The sequence below is a fragment of the Pelecanus crispus genome, chromosome 1 (genome assembly GCF_030463565.1).
Source record: "Pelecanus crispus isolate bPelCri1 chromosome 1, bPelCri1.pri, whole genome shotgun sequence".
NCBI classification, from domain to species: Eukaryota; Metazoa; Chordata; class Aves; order Pelecaniformes; family Pelecanidae; genus Pelecanus; species Pelecanus crispus.
Genome location: NC_134643.1, coordinates 70,428,365 through 70,446,608, shown reverse-complemented (window position 1 = coordinate 70,446,608; position 18,244 = coordinate 70,428,365). Strand labels below are relative to the sequence as shown.

Sequence of the window (18,244 nt, the reverse complement as noted above, 5' to 3'; positions counted from 1 at the left end):
TTATGGCTCCTTGCAAAGTGGAGAGAAAATGCTATCTAAAATGTTGATTCTCCTGCCTTCAGATTTCATTTCAGATTTTGTTCGGAACATGAATTTTTATCATCTCTTCCCTGAAATATCCAGACAGGGAAGCCTGCCACCCTGGATGCTACCTCTCATTTTTAATCCTGGTAAACATGGAGAAATAAGACCTTGATGGTCAGTCTTCCTAGCCCCTCTAAGAGCAATCTTCTCCTCTTTTCATGCTGCAGAGGAAGGAGGTGGCAGCAGAAGCCCAGCCCCATGGTCCCCAGACCCAGCAGCGTGAGGCCAGAATCAGGGGAAGGGCAATCCTCTCCTTCTGTCCCCAGGGGCGACACACTGCACCCCTTGGCTGCAAAAAGCATTTCTGGGAGGAAGACTTTTCTCTGTACTGTCCTCACCTCCAGATTCCCCCTGGGGCCATCCAGGTCTGTATGCACCCCTTTTCAGGGCAAGAGCCCCCCACACCGCATTTTGGCCATTTGAGACATGCATTACTAAGATCCAGATCTGCTCTGCCTGATGCCTTCATATGCTGATTATGGCATTTGCTGTACAGCTGTGTGGTACCTGGAAGGCACTGTCTCTAGAGCATTTGTGTCTGTAGAAATTGATTTTTTTATAGATTTTAACATCAGAAAGAACCATTTCAACCTTCCTGTGTAACCCTTTGCACAGACTTAAGAACATCATCTGGAAACTTCCGCCCTTCAGGCCCACAACCTCTGCTTGAAGAAGACCATAACTTTAAAAAAGGTGCTCAGTCTGGAGTAAAGATTGTAATAAATGATGAAACCATCCTATCCTGAGGTGAGTTATTCCTGTAATCACTTAATTGCTCACCCCAGGCTTTCAGCCTCTTCATCATACAATTTAACCTCTATTCCACATTTCACGGTTTTATTCCCTTCTCTGTATTTCCTCTGCCACTTCCATTACCCCATTTAATGTGCGGCACAAATGCTGCACTCAGTAGCACATCTGTAATATGTGCGTTAGTTTTACTTCAGTGCTTTGACAGCCAGTTTCCCCTTTCACATCCTTACGAGAAACCTAATGATCTAGCATGGCTTTGCATTTTATATTAAATAAGCCATTTGTAAAGGTGCAAAAGATGATCGGAAGATACTCTAATAAACGAGTTAATCCATAGCCAGAGAGTCAAGCAGTTCAACAGGTCACTCTAGACATTCATAATCTTTCCACTGCTCTATCTATAGTTATTTATAATTCATACTTCTCGTGATGATAATGAGCTTATATAGCGAGCCCCTCGTCCGAGTGTGCAGTCTGCTACTTGCTGCTATTCATCAAGTTCAGCCATTGGGCTCCTTTGATTCATTGGTCTCCAGACACAGATGAGGGGATGGCAATCTCAACTGAATGTTGCCCCAACAGAGACGTTCAGCTATTAATAAATAATTGCTCACATTAGGAGGCGATCAGTTAACCAGCGGAGTCCTTTTTTTCATGCCATTTTTGCTTTCCACTGCCCTTTCTCTCTCTTCTCCTCTTGCCTGTGTGAGGTCCTCAGACGTGGCTTGGAGGACGAGCACCTCGGCAGGACCTGCGCTGGATGCTGCCAAGGCGCCGGCTCTGCCCGGCCTCGCCGGTCCTCTGCAAACCTCAGCGCCAGGCGGTGGCATGGCACAAACCCGCTGGTGCCTGCAGGAGCCCACCACGTGCCCCACGCTCCTGGTCCCAACCCCTGGTCCCCAGCAGGGAAGAGGTGGTGCCAGGATGACCTGTCAGCATCCTGCAGTGCAACAGGGAGGCCTGATGGACAGAGATCAAACGTCGAGGGGGTTTTTTGGGGGTGTAGATGTGACCCCTTTAAAGCAGGCATGGCCTGACCTCTGGCTGGAGAAGCCGAGACCTGTCTTCAGGAATCAGAGTAATCCTGGGTGATTTTATCCCACTCCACTTCCCTAAATCTGCGGCTGCTGCTGCTCGGCGAGGGGATTAAGGGGCTGGCGGGGGATTACGTAGCCGCTGCAGCTCCCGGCGTGGAGCTCCCTCCTGCCGCGGCTACTCCTCAGGGTGCAGAGGCGCGCTGCACCCACGGGTGCCTGCCCACGAGGGTCCCTGGCGGGTTTTGGGCTGCCCACCCGGCGCCAGAGACCCCTGACGGCGCCCGGCAGCAGGAGCGACGTCCCCGGGGCGGAGGCAGCCGGGGTCACCCGGGGGCTCTGCCCCGCAGCGGCAGGGCACCCGGCCCAGCAGCATGGCGGGGGCCGCATGGGACCCTCCCCGGGGCAGCGGGAAGGGCAGGGAGCCCCCGCATCCCGCCGGCCGGTCCCCTTGCTGATGGTTGGTGCGTGGAGGATGGGGCCCTGGGCCATCCCGTGGATGATGCTCTGGCTCTTCTGCCTCCTGCCCGCTGCCAGGGCCCAGACGAAGATCCCGCTGGAGACGTAAGTGTTTCCCTCTCTCGGCACGGGGCGTTTCTGGAGTGGAGTGGGCAATGCCATGGGCACGGGGGGGCAGGTGGGAGTGCCTCCCCAACAGCGGTAGGCACTGCGGCCGCAGGCTCCTCCGGCGGGGCACGTCGCTGCAGGGGGGTGGCGTTTCCTTGCAATGGTGGTGATGGCTCCTGGGAGAGGACACGGGCACGGGAGCCACAAATTCAGTTCGCAGGTCTAGCGCGGATGCAATGCCTCATTTTCCCCGTTCGTCAAGCAGAGCAATGATACTCATCTGCTTTAGTTAAGCACTTTGACATCTATTAATGCTCTGGGCAGCAGAAGGCAAAGCCAGTTTAAAGACATGTTCATAAAACCCCACCGCTGGTGCACCTTGTGGAGATTCAGCCATGGAGGCAGACATGAGCGGCCCCAGTTTAGCAGCTCCCTAGTTTAGCAGAGCGGTTCCAGCAAATGCTGCTCATTTGCAGCCTGGCAGGGACACCCCAGGGATGCATAGCACTGGTCAGGATCTGGCCGCGGGAGGCATACGTGCGGGGCGTTTGACGCATCTCTTCGACACGAGTGAGATCCACATCATGCAGTGCAAGGTTTGCAGCTCTGAAACTCTGATCCCTTGCACCGGTCTGGTACACTGATGGCTGAAAAAAGCCTTCGTGCACACATACACAGCCTGGGTAACACGCACACGCATGTTTATTCATGCGTGCGGATGTCAGGGGATGTTAATTGGGGGATGCTAAATAGAGGAAAAAGGCCATGGCACCTTTCCTTGCTTTTCCTGCTCCGCCTTTCCACAAAGTGCGTAATAGCCCTTCCCTGAACTCTGGAGCACAGGAATGAAAAGCTGAGCTGCAATGCAAAGCATAAACACCCATGTTTTGGGTCTGGGTGCTAGTGCACATGCAGGGAATCTTGATGCACCTTTTTGGATCTGGGTTTGCAGGGCACCCATGCCCATGTGGCATGTTGGTGCACACAAGCAGCTCCTCCGGCACGGTCGCTGCTGGAAAGCTCCCCGCCAGCAGCGCAGCCCGCCCCGGCAGCCCGCCAGGAGGCTAACAGCTCTCAGCAAACCCAGTTTATAAAAACTTCACCTTGTTAAGCTGATTTAGGCAAGTTAAATCCTTTAAGGATTAAAAATGTCAGCACCATGGTTGGTAAAAGTTGTTGTGGGGCAGCTTCTCTGGAGCTGGGCTAGGTCTGTCTGTGCAGGACAGCAGGTTGGTCTGGAGAGGAGACAACACTGCCATCCACTTCAGGAGGAGATATGTCCAATAAACTGACCAGAGTCAGCTCAAGCCCTTTCCTGAGATTGAGAAAATGTTTTATATTCAAAAATTGCCAGTAAGACCCTTGCAGATGTGCTCACCAATACAGCCCACATGATTAATGGGTTGGACTGAGTGATCTTAAAGGTCTTTTCCAACCTAAACAATTCTATGATTACCAAGAGCTGTGCTGACTTTATCCAGGGGGGTCTCAGGAAACTTTGCCACTGATTTTATTCTTGGCTGCACTATCAAGCCCTTCCTCAGCAAAGTGCTTCTGACTTGGGTTTCACAAAAAGGACGCAGAGGTTACACAGAATAAAATCCAACTTCTGGTAATTTCAAACCATGCAAAATAAAAATCGACTTTCCGTGCCCAGGGTAATACTGCATGGAAATACCTTTTGGGCTTGAAATCTGTGGCATTAAGAAGCCAGCCTGTCCTTTCTGCTGTTTTCACCACTGAATACAAGTGCAGGGATTACAGGCAGGCAATCTCTGACCAAATCCTTTTCTGATGTGATAGCCCTTTACTATTGAGAAGAGTTACATCACTTTGCACAATTTAGAACTTATTCATGTACAAGAATAAACAATAGAAAAAGAGCTTTTCTCCCCTGGTACTGAAACCAGAACAATAGCTGAATTAATCCCTGGTGTTTCAAGTCCACTCATGAATTCAACTAAAACACAAAAGTTGCCCTTTTCAAATGAAATTTCAGTAGAAGAACACATTCGCCAGAGGACTAAAGGGAGTAAATCAGCAGAAAATGGACCTGCTCCATAGATTACAGAGGGGCATTTTGGGGACACAAAACCAGAGGCTTTTAAACACCAGCTGGGTTCCATCACAGTTAAGTGACACAAGGCTAAGTTGGCCTGTGCTGCTCCCCAAGTCATGCCTGGCTTTGCGGCACTGCGCTCAGTTCATCGCCAACTTATTCACATCTTTGCAAAGCTCACTCGACTTTAACTCCAGCAGTGCAAAAAATCTGCTCAGTTGATTTGTCTGGGGTGCAGGATGAGCACAGAAACCACCTCCTCTTTCCTCCTGGCCACCGCTCTGCTTGTCAACTGGCCATGGCACAGGCAGGAGTGCTTGCAGCTGTGAGGATGGTGAGGATTTGGGGCTGGCTGCTCAGCCTTTGCTTCTTGGGGTACTGGAAACATCAGGAAATGCTGGTGGGAGAGGTGAAGATCAAGCTGGTATGGCCTCTTTAGGCTGCCTCTACTGCCTCTATACATCTGATCCTGAGTTCACGGAGCCAGCAGCCTTAGATGAAATTTCTCTGCTACCTGATGAGTTTTAGACTTACCTTTTCTCTCACTTGTTTATGAAAAAAATAAAGAGACCTATTTAAATTCAGTAGGCTGCCCTTAATTTCCCAGTATTCTAAGGTCACTCCCTTCCCTGTCAAATAATTGTCTTTTAAATATGTAAATGCCAGCATATTTCTGCATCTTCACTTGCCTCCTTTTCAACTTCCATGAAATGCCTTCATATATTTTTAATTACCCATTCTTCATCCTCGTCACACAAGGCTTCGGGACCTTTGTACCTTCTCATTCCTCTGTGCCCCCTAACTTTGCAACCAGCCCTCCAAAGCTGCCGGTCTCTGGCCCTCTCTCTGCTCCTTCCTGCATTTGTAACTCCTTCCTCCTCTCCTCCTCCTCACGACTTTTGCCTCTCCCAGGGCGAGTGGGTTTTGCAGCATGGTGCCTCAGGGTGCTGCTTTGAGATCAGCAGAAGTACCAGCCCCCGAGCCAGGGCGGTGGCTCAGAAGTGGCTGTGGGGCTGCTGCCTCGGGCGGGCTGGGAGAGCCCTCCCCACCCGGGTGTCCGACACCTCGGGCACCCATGGAGAAATCATGAAGTTATACAAATCCCAACCTTTTTATCCCTGAGTTCTGCTGTCACTGGAAGTTTCAAGGTTCATATATTTAGGCTTCTTTTGCCACATCCTCAAAGGCTAAAATCTGACCTTCCCTTTCCCTGTTTTTATGAAAGCGGAGAATCCCAAGTCATGGTGGATTTTAGGACTTCACAAACAATCAGATCCACGAGCCGCAGGGATCCATGTCTTCTACGAAACTGTGTCTGTGGCTGGCGTCTCTACTGACCGATCGTTGCTAAGCTCGTATTGAAGACCTTTTACCTCAATAATAGCATCTTTCTGCTGAAGCTGCCCAACCGCACCCACCAGTCAGAAATTAATATCACAGACTCTTCCACCCTGCTGGGTTGAAAAATGATGAGGGCTGGAAGGAATAGGGGCACAAGCATGGCCACAGACATGACACAAAACAGAAAGACTAGGGTGACATGCACCTCTTTTTTTTTTTTTTTTCTTTTGGAGGAAAATGGGGTAAAAATAAACCTCCCTGCTAAAATTACTATCATTCCAAACTTGATGTTCATGTTCTCTCTTTCTACATTAAAAGGTGAGGAGAATGGAGAATATTAGTTAATATCAGCACAAAACATCTCACACATAAAAGTTATAAAACCAGCAGCAGCAGATGGGCATCAAGTTAAATGTTGATTCAGAGATCCTCATACCTCAGGGAATGCGTTAGTCACTACAACAAACAGGAAAGCATCTCATGGGGTCCCTGTTTCTGGTTTCCTCTTTTATTCTAGGCTTGCTAGAATAACGCTGATATGGGGCAGTAAATCCTGGTCTCCTAGCAAATACCCATATTCTTTTTTCTCTAAGAATGAAATGAAGAGATAAAAGCTCTGGCTGTCAAAATAAGATGCAGAGCACAATGTCAAGGAAAAAAAAAAGGAAAAAAAAAAAAAAAAAGAAGCAGCCTTGTTCTTACTGACTTCAGCTGGTCCTAGATCACACTCAGTGATTAGAAATGAATGCCTCATTGCCAATTAAGGATTGTGATTAAAAAAGGCACCCACTCTCTTATTATACTCCTTTTATAGGCAGCGGAGAGAGGTGTAGTTCAGAGCAGAAGCCTTATGTATGCTCTAAATCATCCCTTATAGCTGTCTATCTGTCTCTGCTTGCAAGAGGGGAGCCTAAACAGGCTTTCCTAGGCTAAAGTTAGCTGTTGTGATTATTCCACCATTGCTATGCTGGCTTTACTCCAGAGCTCATCTCTGTGTTGGTGTATTATTCTGCCACAAAAGTGGTGCAATGCACTGGGAAATCAGGCCCTGAGGTTAAAGTTTGCTTAGGACTGGAAGAAATCTACTGGAAGCCATAGGTAAGACTCTGCACCCCATAAATAAGTAGTGTATTCTGGTAAGTGGAGAAGGCCATTTATTCCATTAAATAAATCTCTCCTAAGTGAATTCTTGTTGAAGGAACTGTATGTAGGTGGAACTGCCTAATGTGAATCATGTAACAGATTTCTGATGAAGTGCTCTGTCAATTATGAGAGCCATCTATTTTGATTTGGATGGCTCAGTGTTCAGGCTGCTCTTCAACATCCTTATGTTCTCCATGTGGTATTGCTATCATCAGTTATTTACAGGATGGCACAAACGTGAGTACTGTTTTACAATGATGAGGTGCATAATCTACTCTGGCATTATCAAGCTGTAGTATCTCCACTGAGAGCAGTGAATTCATCTGGCTCGTTAGTCTCTGCCCCATGCAGCTCTAGGAACTGAACCTAAAGGGTGAATCTTGACAACTTCTGTCAGGTTATTTCTCTTCAGCAGTCTTGACATTAGGTGTCTAGCCCTTCACCCCAGGCTCCGTCTGCAATCAGTGAAGACAAATATGTGTCTGCAGAGCTATTTACTTCACTTTACTAACAATAGAGGAAACCAGATGATATCTAAGACCAAATGTACAACTTTTGCACCTCTAAAGCTAGGTGAGAAAAATTCCACTCTGAGTCAAAAACATAGTGACCAAAACTGGCAGAAGTCAGTGTTTCTCCTCACTGAGCAATGTTCTGGGCAGAATGTCCAAGAGCAGCGCTTGCCTCCTTCCTTACTGCTTGTATGGCTAGCAGTGTGGGAAGAAAGCATTGTCACTATAGTGACCTAGAGAAATATGGGGGGCGAAGTTCATACTCATGAAGATGGAGTTTTCACTGTCTGAAGAAGTAAGCAGTTCAGCTGACTTTGAATTATTAACACTGATTTTCCCTTTTTTTTTTTTTTCCTCTTTTTAGGGTGAAGTCTTGGGCAGATGCCTTTGGAGGGGAGCTGTACTCCATTGTGACTAAATATTCAGGCTCTCTCCTGTTGCAGAAGGTAGGCAAAAGCTGCAAGGGTTCACTTGGCTTTGCATCATCTCCCCAGGTAGCCCTCCAAGGTTTCCCCCTGGGGTGGAAGAAAGCAAAAGACACAGGTCCCCAGCCAACTTTCAGAACCATGCAGATTCATATTCATAAGCACAGAGTGATGCCCTGTAGCCATTCTCCATGAACTGGAGAGGAGCATCCATCTAAAGTCTTTCCTGATTCCATTAGCCATGGCCAAATGCTGCCTAAATTGTCCCATTTTTTTAAAAAAACACTTTTTAACAGTACTCCTCATGTTTCCCCTTCATGCCCTTCCATACTGACCCTTCACTCCTCCCTTCCTAAATACTGATCAGTCCCTCTCCTCCTGCTCATCAGTCACCTGCTCATTGTCACCCCATTGTCCCCTCCTGCAGCTCTCCAGCTGGCACTCTTATTTATTTCTGCTTCCTCATCTGTCTTCCTCCAGTCACTCATCAATTCTTTGAATTGTGCCTTTAAAAGGCTGCTTTGGACAGGGTCTCTGGAAGCCATGATCTTCCAGAGGTGCAGAGCTCATGCCTGGCTCCCTCACCAAACAACAGACACTGCTGTGCCAAACTGCCAGTGTTAAAAGGTATAGCTCCGGGGGCTTTAAATAAATGTTCCCATTTGCAGCTGTAGAAAAGTTGCTCTGTTACATTTGATCAGGGGTGAATGGCTGCTCCTCTTTCAGGTGTGGTGAACTCTGCACTGCAGCAGCAGGGCTGTATGGATCAGCACCTCCCAAGTGCTGCTCAGGGGGGCTGGTGGCTGCTGAGGGGGGATGTGGTCCCCTCTCCACCTCATATGGTGGTCCAGTTCCTTTTCTTTACTCTTTCTCTGATTCTTCTCTTCAATGCAAGCCATACATTGCCTCTTAGGCATTTCAGGTGTCTAATTTCTGTCTTATTACTAGTAATAACACCCACATCCCAGTGCAAAAAGGGATCTGGATATCATTTGACTTGCCTTGCCCTCAGTTCCCTTGCCCCCACAGTGCTGCTTTCTGTCTGGAGGAAGGGAGTGTCTCCTGCAGCATCACCTTTGCTACGCTTGGCCGAGAAAGGCCTTCAGCATCCATCACAAAGCTCTATACTGACCTAATGACCTAGCTCTTCTTAGGAGGAATGTGCCACCATGCAATAAAATGTTGTCAGCACTGGTATGGGTACTTCATGCCCTAACTGTGAGGCAGCTGTGGTGTGATACTAATGCAGGCAAAAGTTTGGCTTCTAGCCATTTTTGATGATGTTTCTGCATTGCCTATTCTTCTATGGGGTCCCCAAATGGTAGTGCCAGAGGCAAAGTGACATCCTACAGCACCTCTGGTGGGTGCTGGAGTTCCAGTGGGCAGGAGATACAGAATGGGGTTATTTGGTAGTCAGGTATCTGTGGCTGATGCTGTATAGGTATCTGCCGTCCAACAGAAAGTCTGCAGACACCAGCTTTTTCTGGAAGGTGCTAAGGGTGTCACTATATTGTGTGAAGAAATATTGCAGCCATTAAGTCTTCTCCTTACTGTTCAATACAGCCTACTTGTGTTGTTTCTGTGGCTACTTCTACTAACAGATTAAGGGGATTCATGTTCCTTCAGGTCCAAAAATCAGTGGGACTAAGCAGAACAGGGCTTAGCTTGAAAATACCAGTGTCGCAAAAGTTAACAGTGGAGGCCAGATGCAGATCTGAGGTGGGTATCAAGATAGCTGTGCTGTGTTGGCCCTCTGGAGATGTTGCACCAGGTCATTTCACCTCCCTCTGCCCACACTATATGTTTTGACCCTTGGGATCTTGATGTCTTTGGGGTAGGGGTTATATGAGACCAGCAGATGCTACTATAGTACCACTAAAAATGAAAGTTGTGGCAACCAGATCATGAACAAAAATTCACAACTCTATCAGCTTTTGGCGTAATTCACTGGAAGCAAAGAAAACTAATTTCTGATGAAAAAGAAGCCTGAAAGTAACCAAATCCAATCTAGCATTCATGTCAAGGGGAGTCAAGGCTGAGCTATATTTCCCTGGTGCTCTGACAGCCTTATAAAATAATCGCACTTGCCTGCCTCAGTCCACATCCACATGGTTTTGTTCTTGGAGAAGGGAAGGTGTCCGGTTTGCTCTTGCATATGTTGGGGCCTGGATGCGGCACAGACCGGTTGTGCTTTGCATAGTCTCTGGACACCACTGTGGGACACTGTCACATGTGACTCAGAGGGGAATACATCCTTCAGTGAGTCACTGTCACCACTTCAGCAGGAGGTACAGATGAGCTAGATCCAACCTTGCTCTATTAACAATTCAGCAAAGAGTCATCTTTTAAATGCTTGTCCTGCCTTGCCCTCACTTTACTCAAGCAGTTTAGACAGCTCAGGTTTACCTTTCACCCTTCCTTGAGCTCTTCTGTTTCCCCATATTTCCCTGGGACCAGGGAAATAGTCCCAGGGATGCCCCTGTATTTCCCTGGGACCAGGGAAATAGGGGAGGACCAGCCAGCACCCACTTCCTCAGTCCTTCTCTCAGCCTCCATTTCTTCAGCAAGCACTGGGTCAGACACCTTCTTGCAAATGCAGCATCTCAAAGCAGGGACCATCCTGGAGGTCTCCCTCTGCACTTACAGTGCTGCAGAAGGACAGCTTCAGGAGGACACAGATGAGTCTTTCACTAATAGGCAACATTTTCATGCCCCAAGAGATGCACCTTGGCATGGACCCTGAATGGCTCTATGTGTAGATCACCACACTTGTCCGGGTTGCGGGCAATTCAGGCCTGGGGAGCCAAATGTACCAAGTCTGTAAATACAAACACATGTGCTCCCCAGGCACCTTTCTCTTTTTGGGCCATTGTCTTTTTTTCCACATGAAATATTTCTCTGGGTGCATGAGTATATGCAGACCAGCAGAAAGGTGGGGAGCACCATGTAGAGGCCCAGACAATTCTTTCCTCAGTGCTTGTTTAAGTTGATGGGCATTTTGCCTTTGAGGAAATACAAACTGAGAGATAACAGCACCTTTCAAATTTGACTTCATGTCTCCCTTGCACCCAATAGGTTTGAAGTAACTAGCTTATTGTTGCTTTGAGAGCTATAACTTTTCAGTTACAGAATGTTTTGCATGTAAACCTTCTCTTTAATATTTAGGATAAATTTCCTTTTGTGGCTTTGAGTTTGTTTGGATTTCTTTGGGGGTGTTTTTGTTTGCTTCCCTCGGAAGAACTCTAATACCATGTTGCAAACCCAAATGATCAATTTCTTACCAGGCTTTATTGTTCCCAGAGACCTGGTGAACCAGTAGCCATCTCTTGAATCCACAAAGGCAGGTTCTCACCCTGAATCAGAGAGCTTTGAGAAAGCCCCTAGGTCTCTGTCCCATGCAGTCAAGATATCATCAAATTAAATGTCACAGAGGTAGCAAAAGCTGAAGAGTGACTTTGGTTTGATGGCTGAAGCGTTCATTGTATCCTCTTGACCATTATGCAGCAGAGGTTAAGATAAGCTTGTGCACTTGTCTGGTATATCAGCCTGGCTCGGAGATAATGGATCTGTATTAAAATGCTGGCCAAGGTCTAGGACAGCTGAGGGCAATACAGCTGGAGCAAAGAGGCAAAGTGAAAAGCTTAGGAGGAGGCGGGCAGTAGCATCTCCCAGAGCTAAGGAACAGAAAGCTTGAACCTGTGGCTTGTTAGGTCTGTTTGCCACAGTCCTGCTGCTGCAGGTGGCCAGGCAGTCACCAAAGGTCTGGAGCCACTGATTGCAGCCACACTGGGAGGACACCATGGTGGTTCTGGGCTTCTCAGGGCTTCCCTCTGAGCAATAGAAACACTATCAGCTTCAGCAGACCCAAAACTTATTTTTTTCTTCTACTATGTTAATGATGCATTATAAGTGTTTCTGAGAATTACCTCCTGCTTCCTTCTGTAGCTGAGGTGCCCATTGCCTTCCCCAATGGATAGGGCTGACACAGGACAGCAGGGCTTGGCTCCAGCTACGTAATTACCAGAAAGCACTACAAACAACTACACGGCAAAGAACAGACAAATTAAAGAAGTTCAGTCAAGACGTTTTCCTGGGTGAAGATGAAAGGAATGTCTTTCACACTCTTAATATAGTTTCACTAGCAGTGAGTAATCCAACACTGTGTATTTCAATGGGCTAAATTTCATGGAGGTGGGAACAAGAAAATATATTTGGTGACATATCTCTGTTCACAGATAAAACTTAGAATACTGAATCCTGGATCTTCCACTTCTAAATTGCCACCCCCATCACTGCGGAAGGAGAATCTTAATGAATTGCTCCTGCTGTTTTAAGGGAATACTAAGCACTAGATGAATATGAAAAGATTTTCTGTTAGATCGGGGTTAACTTTCTGGCCCCTTTTCAAGGTCAGATCCTTTCAGCCAGTTCTCCCAGCCCTGTAGGTGATTGCTGTTCTGTAAATTATAATGATCTAATAACCTGAACCCTAAACTCAGGTTGTGCAGGTTAATCTTGGTCAGCCACAAGCACCTGTGTTGACATTTGCTGCATACTTTCAGCCATGGTGTCTGGTAACAGTATTGAAATCACAGGTACTACTCTGTCAACCACCTTTGGGAACTCTTGCAATGAATATTCATTAATAGCAGGAGATTTTAGTGGCAGGAATACAGATACAAAATGGTTTATTGGATCGTATGTAGGAAAAAAGCTCAAAGGGGATCTGAGCTAAAACCTGGTGTATTCCTTGCAGCAAACTGAATCTTTGCAGAAAGTTTTGTGGGTTTTTTCATCTTCCCAACTCTGGCTAGTTTCCAGGGCTGAGATGTGTGTATGGTATTAGCAGACTGCTTGTGATTACTTTTACCCTAATAATATCTGCTTGTCAATGTGTCAAAAGCACATTAAAAAATAATTGAGAGGTAGAGAGCCTTGTTCTTCTTATTTCAAGATATGACCCAAGGTAACCGATAGCAGGTCACTTTGTAAAGCGTGTGCTTGCCCATGCTGGTGTGGTCCCCCCCTTCACCAGCTTTCCCAGGAGAGATTACCCTCCTCCCCCCGAGGAAGGCCTGATTAAAGCCTAGCATGGCAGAGATCACTTCCCTCCTGACAAAACCATGACATGGAGCTAAATGGGACAAGCACCAGCTGGGATGTGTGCTGTGGTCTCATCAGCAGCCAGGGACCTCAGTCAGCAGCGGGGGGGGGGGGGGGGGGGGGGGGCAGGGTTGCACATCCCTCTTTCTGTAGCATGGTTACACTAACCTTCATGCTCAACCCACCTCCTCCTCCCGACCCGTCCCAGCTACTCAGCCACAGCAGAGGGGATGTGAGGCCTGGCATTTTTAATCCAGTAAAACCCTTGCTGTTAATCACGCCAGGCAGAGCGAGCAGCCTCCCCGCCTATGCCTGCTGCAGGCTGGATGCTGCTGCTATTTCTGTCTGACCTCCTCAGCCTGCCCCATCCTCAAGGCGTTTCTTACTCTGCCTGTGCTCAGCTGCCCTCCCAGATGGTCAATGAGCTTCTTGAACAAAAGGAGCTCCACTTACTCTAAAGACAAGCAAAGTCCTTCCCCCCATACTTTCTTCTAATTCAAAAGTGCCACTAAAGCCCCTGCCAGACCCCTTACCCTTTTCACCACCTCATTCTGTACCAGCACAAGAAGTCCAGCCCTGGCTGAGATTGCTGCTATGGCGCTACTGCCACATGAAAATGGAGGGGAGGTGCGTACACTGCAGTGAGAAATTATGATGAAGGTCCAGGAAAATTCAATCTGTTGCCTTTGCACTTCCACAAAACACTCTCATTGCTGGGGCGATAAGGTTCTGTCTTTTCTGAAATAGGTTAATATATTGTGTCCTTTTGCAGGTTTGGGTTTGGTTTTTTTTTTTTAACTCTTTCTTTCTGCCTATGTCTGTCAGCTTTGGGATTTTTTGAAAAGGAGAAATAAAGGCCATTGTATCCAGTCTTGAAAGGATAGATTTAGGGAGGCAGATTACAGTTACCTGGTTTGGGAGTACTCTTGGGTTTTTAATGCCTAGATTGTATGAAATGTGGCCAGAAGAAACTGGTTATCTCTAAAGCTGTCAGACCCAGATCCTTCTCATTACGGCATCTCTCCCAGCAGAGGCAGCACTAAGTAGCCATGCTTGTAATTCTTAGTTTCTGGGAATCGCCTCTGTGCTGCTCTTCACCCAAAGCATGCTCATGCATACTGAATAAGTAGTGTCATAACTGTCTTCCTGACCTTTTCTTGGCAGTCTCCCACCTAAGCACTGAGCAGACCCTTCTTGCTGCAGACCTGACAAGTTACCCTACAGGTATGATGGTGCTGTGGGAGGACAGGATATGAACTTGCATGACATCTCTCCCACTAGTGCCCCAGAGCACATATGACATAGGAGGCAATGTAATGGCAGCATACAGCTCTCTTCCCCTGCCCACTCCTCGGTCTTAAGTAAATTTCAGGTATGTGATGCATATAATGCTATTATGGATGTAGGCACAATGTGTATTTTAAGTTTCAAAAGTTGGCCTTCTGCTTCTCTCCTTTATTTTCAGGCACCAATAGCTTCAGGTATATTGCTGTTTCCCACAGTCACAATTTCACAATTAGATCAGTTGCTTTTACTTAGTCTAAGTGCTTTGTGTTATAGCCAGTGATCAGCACATGCACAAATTATGGGGTGAAAAGGGAGGAAAGACAAAGATGGGAGAAGGTGGTAAATCAGACTAGTTCCTTCAACACATCTTTCTCTGCCAAAGACAATAGCCAGCTAACAATAATGGATTCACCCCTCTCCTTATAAGCCTCCTGCTCAGCAGGATTTTCTGCTTTCCCTTGGGTAGAAGTACAAAGATGTGGAGCCAACTCTGAAGATCAAAGAGGTGGACGGCTTGGAGCTGGTGAAGAAGTTCTCAGAGCAGATGGAAAGCATGCTCCGCAGGAAGGTTGAAGCTGTTGAGGTATGAGCACAGGGGCTATGGGAAGGAAGTCCTCTCCCATCAGCCCCAGAGCAGTAGACGTAGGCCTCCCGCCTGTACCAGGTGTGTGTGGGTGCAGAGGTTGCATGAGGACTTCCTTGCCCCACCAAATATCTGCTGGTGCAGCTGGCTCCCTCTGAGCTTTAAGTAGACACTGGTGGGAGGATGTGGGCGTTCAGACAAGGGAATGCTGGCTTCTCCTTCAGCCGAAAGTAGGAAATAAGATAAAAACAAAGTCTAGGAATAAATATGAGGGAACAAACACTCTTTTAGGAGAAAAGAGGTTTGATTCTATAGCTGTTTAAAGAGGATAAAACCTCTCACAAGTGAAAATAAAGTTCATCCTTGCATAATGCCCTCTGGGCCATTGAAGACTGGTAGCTTGTTTCAGCTGTGTGTGTGGCTCAAGGGAAATTCCTGCAGCCCCTGAACATGAGGTGCTTGAAGGTGCTTGGATTTCAAGATGTGTACACAGGGAAGTGTGGAGGAGGTGGCAAGAGGTCTTTAGCTGTTGCTGTGTTGGAGATCAGAGCAGGTAATCGTTATGGCCCCTCTTACCTCTTGCATCTAAGGATCTATCATATTCTGTTATATTTACCCACTATGAAAAGCATATTTCTGTAGTCACAGAGCCTTGACTGTTTAAGGCGTCTAATGTGGAAAAGTCATCCAGAAACACATAATTTGAATCTCAAAGTGAAATGTGGGCATATTTAGACCCAGAGGTTTGGCCCATAACATTAAATTCGTAGCCAGACTTCTCCAATGTTTGGATTGCCTTATCCTTTGTGAAGGAGCAAAAAGTAGTTTTGCTGAGACTGTTGCTGAAAACATGTACATGTTTAGCTGTGTTCCTTCCCAGTCTGTATCAACTGAGAATTAGTGCCCTGAAGCATCATATTGGAGAATACTAGCGGATTATATTGCCTTCCATAAATGTTAAGAGCTTATAAATGGCCACAGCATCACTGAGCCCTTTATGAAATCGAGTTCATGGTCTTTGTCTTGGTAACAATACCAGACTGAGACTCCCACAAGGCCTTTTCCTTTGACGAGATACTGACACCAGGCTGGGTCTGAAATGCCTTTCCCATGGCTTTTTGGAAGGGCTCGTGGAAAATGAAATTAAATCTCTGGCTGCTGTTTCTCTAAATGGACATGTTTCTGTTTGTATATGTCCTGTGATAGCTAAGATTTCTCAGGGGTTTAGTAGGGTCTCTGGAGTAAGTGGGTGTGAATATACTTGGCAATAAATAGCTGTGAATATACCTTCCAAGCTGTAAAGTTGCAGCACAGAATGACAGGTCAGCAGAAAAGGATGGAAAGAGGGAAGTTTATAGCCCTGTGATTCTGTGTTGTGGTGGAGGCGGCAGTCGTGTGTCTTTTCTCTAACTGTGTGAATGGCTGATACAGCTGTAAGAGCTTTTGGAGGGCTTTCCACAGCACCCCCTCATCTTTCTTTCTGGCTTCTTGCATTAGAGGTTGGTGGAAGCAGCAGAAGATGCAGATCTGAACCATGAGTACAACTCCTCACTGGAGGTAAGTTTATTCTGGTCAGTGACAAAATATGACACGCATACTCACAGAGACTAGCCAAAAGGCAGGCGTAGCTGCACCCAGCCACCTCACGCTCCTGGACAGGTTAGAAGTTTCCTTGTCTTCAGGACACTCAGCTTGTCTAGAAACTAGTGTAAGAGACTCCCTTGGCAGTTTCCAAACCTAGTAACACCAAGGAGATTAGTCCCTTTGGCTCCAATCCTAGTAACACCAAGGAGATTAGTCCCTTTGGCACCGGGAAGGGAAGGATTTGGGAAGACATTGGTTTGCATGATGTTATTGGCATTACATTTACTGCACGCCAGCGTTGCCATTATGTGACATGTTAGTGCAAATTAGCTGGTGCTTTGTGGGTTACTTGACTGGAAAATGAGCTAAAAATTGAGTGTGTATGAGCAACGAGGAGGATGCTGTTACAAATACCCACAGCACACAGTTAATCCCAATGAGCTGAGTTTCTTCACTATCTTTCTCAACAGCTCCCATCATCTTTGGTCTACCCTACAGACACCCACTTGTCAGGACTTCCCTTTAGGTGAAAGTTTGCTGCTATCCAAGCAATTTGGATAATTGGCTTTCTGTTAATAACTGTTTGTCGTAGCCAAGCTACGGGATTGTTGCTGGTGAAGGGAACTGGAATGAAAACTCTGATGACGGAAGTCCACTGTCCACAGTACAAGCACAGAGTGCTTAGCTGCAGTACAGGCTACCTCTGCAAGTTCACCTCTTCATGCTGGGAAAGGGTGGGAATGAAAACACTTCTTGAAATCAAGCTAGCTACAAATTTCACCTCTCCTACCTCTTTATTTAAGAAACACATTACAGTCATGCTACTTGGGTCATAGAATCATAGAATCATTTAGGTTGGAAAAGACCTTTAAGATCATCAAGTCCAGCTGTTAACCTAGCACTGCCAAGTCCACCACTAAACCATGTCCCTAAGTACCACATCTATACATCTTTTAAATACCTCCAGGGATGGTGACTCAACCGCTTCCCTGGGCAGCCTGTTCCGGTGCTTGACAACCCTTTCTGTGAAGAAATTTTTCCTAATATCCAATCTAAACCTCCCCTAGCAGAACTTGAGGCCATTTCCTCTTGTCCTATCACTTGTTACTTGGGAGAAGAGACCAACACCCACCTCACTGCACCCTCCTTTCAGGTTATAGAGAGCGATAAGGTCTTCCCTCAGCCTCCTTTTCTCCAGGCTAAACAACCCCAATTCCCTCAGCTGTTCATCCTATGACTTGTGTCCTAGACCCTTCACTAGCTTTGTTGCCTTTGTTTGGACACGATCCAGCACCTCAATGTCTTTCTTGTAGTGAGGGGCCCAAAACTGAACATTGTATTCGTGTCAGCTGCATTCACAATAAAGGTCATGGGTGAGTTGAGGTATAGTGACTCCGTATTCGCACACATAATCTGCACCCCCTGAGTACTGTAAGTGCTTGAACATAAATCCTTAAATAACCTCTGCCTTCAGATAAAGTCAACAAAAACATCTTAAAAACATCTGTTATTTAAGGGTGAAGAGTGTCCTGAAGATACTAAAGTGACGGTAGATGCTAAATCCCCAGTGGCCTTCAGAGCAGGAAAACTGTGTTGTCTTTGAGCACCTTCTGCTCTATTCTTTGCTCTTCACGAGTACCTGCTGTGTGGAGTGACAGAGTGAGGGAATAATCCTGGCTGGATGTACATCAGGAGTTAACTAGTAAATGACAGCTGTAGAGACAGAGCAAGTAAAGGCAGCATCGGCATGCCCTGTAGCAAACCTGGGA

General features: G+C 46.9%; 1 protein-coding gene across 1 annotated transcript in view; it reads left to right on the top strand.

The window, feature by feature from the left end:
* Positions 1–2,328: 2,328 nt before the first annotated feature.
* CACNA2D4 (calcium voltage-gated channel auxiliary subunit alpha2delta 4) overlaps positions 2,329–18,244 on the top strand; it is a 144,108-nt gene continuing 128,192 nt past the window's right edge. Inside the window, exons 1-4 of the mRNA XM_075709888.1 lie at positions 2,329–2,435; positions 7,858–7,939; positions 14,775–14,891; positions 16,389–16,448. Of these exons, the coding sequence (XP_075566003.1) occupies positions 2,329–2,435; positions 7,858–7,939; positions 14,775–14,891; positions 16,389–16,448 (366 nt within the window). The remainder of the gene's footprint in view (positions 2,436–7,857; positions 7,940–14,774; positions 14,892–16,388; positions 16,449–18,244) is intronic.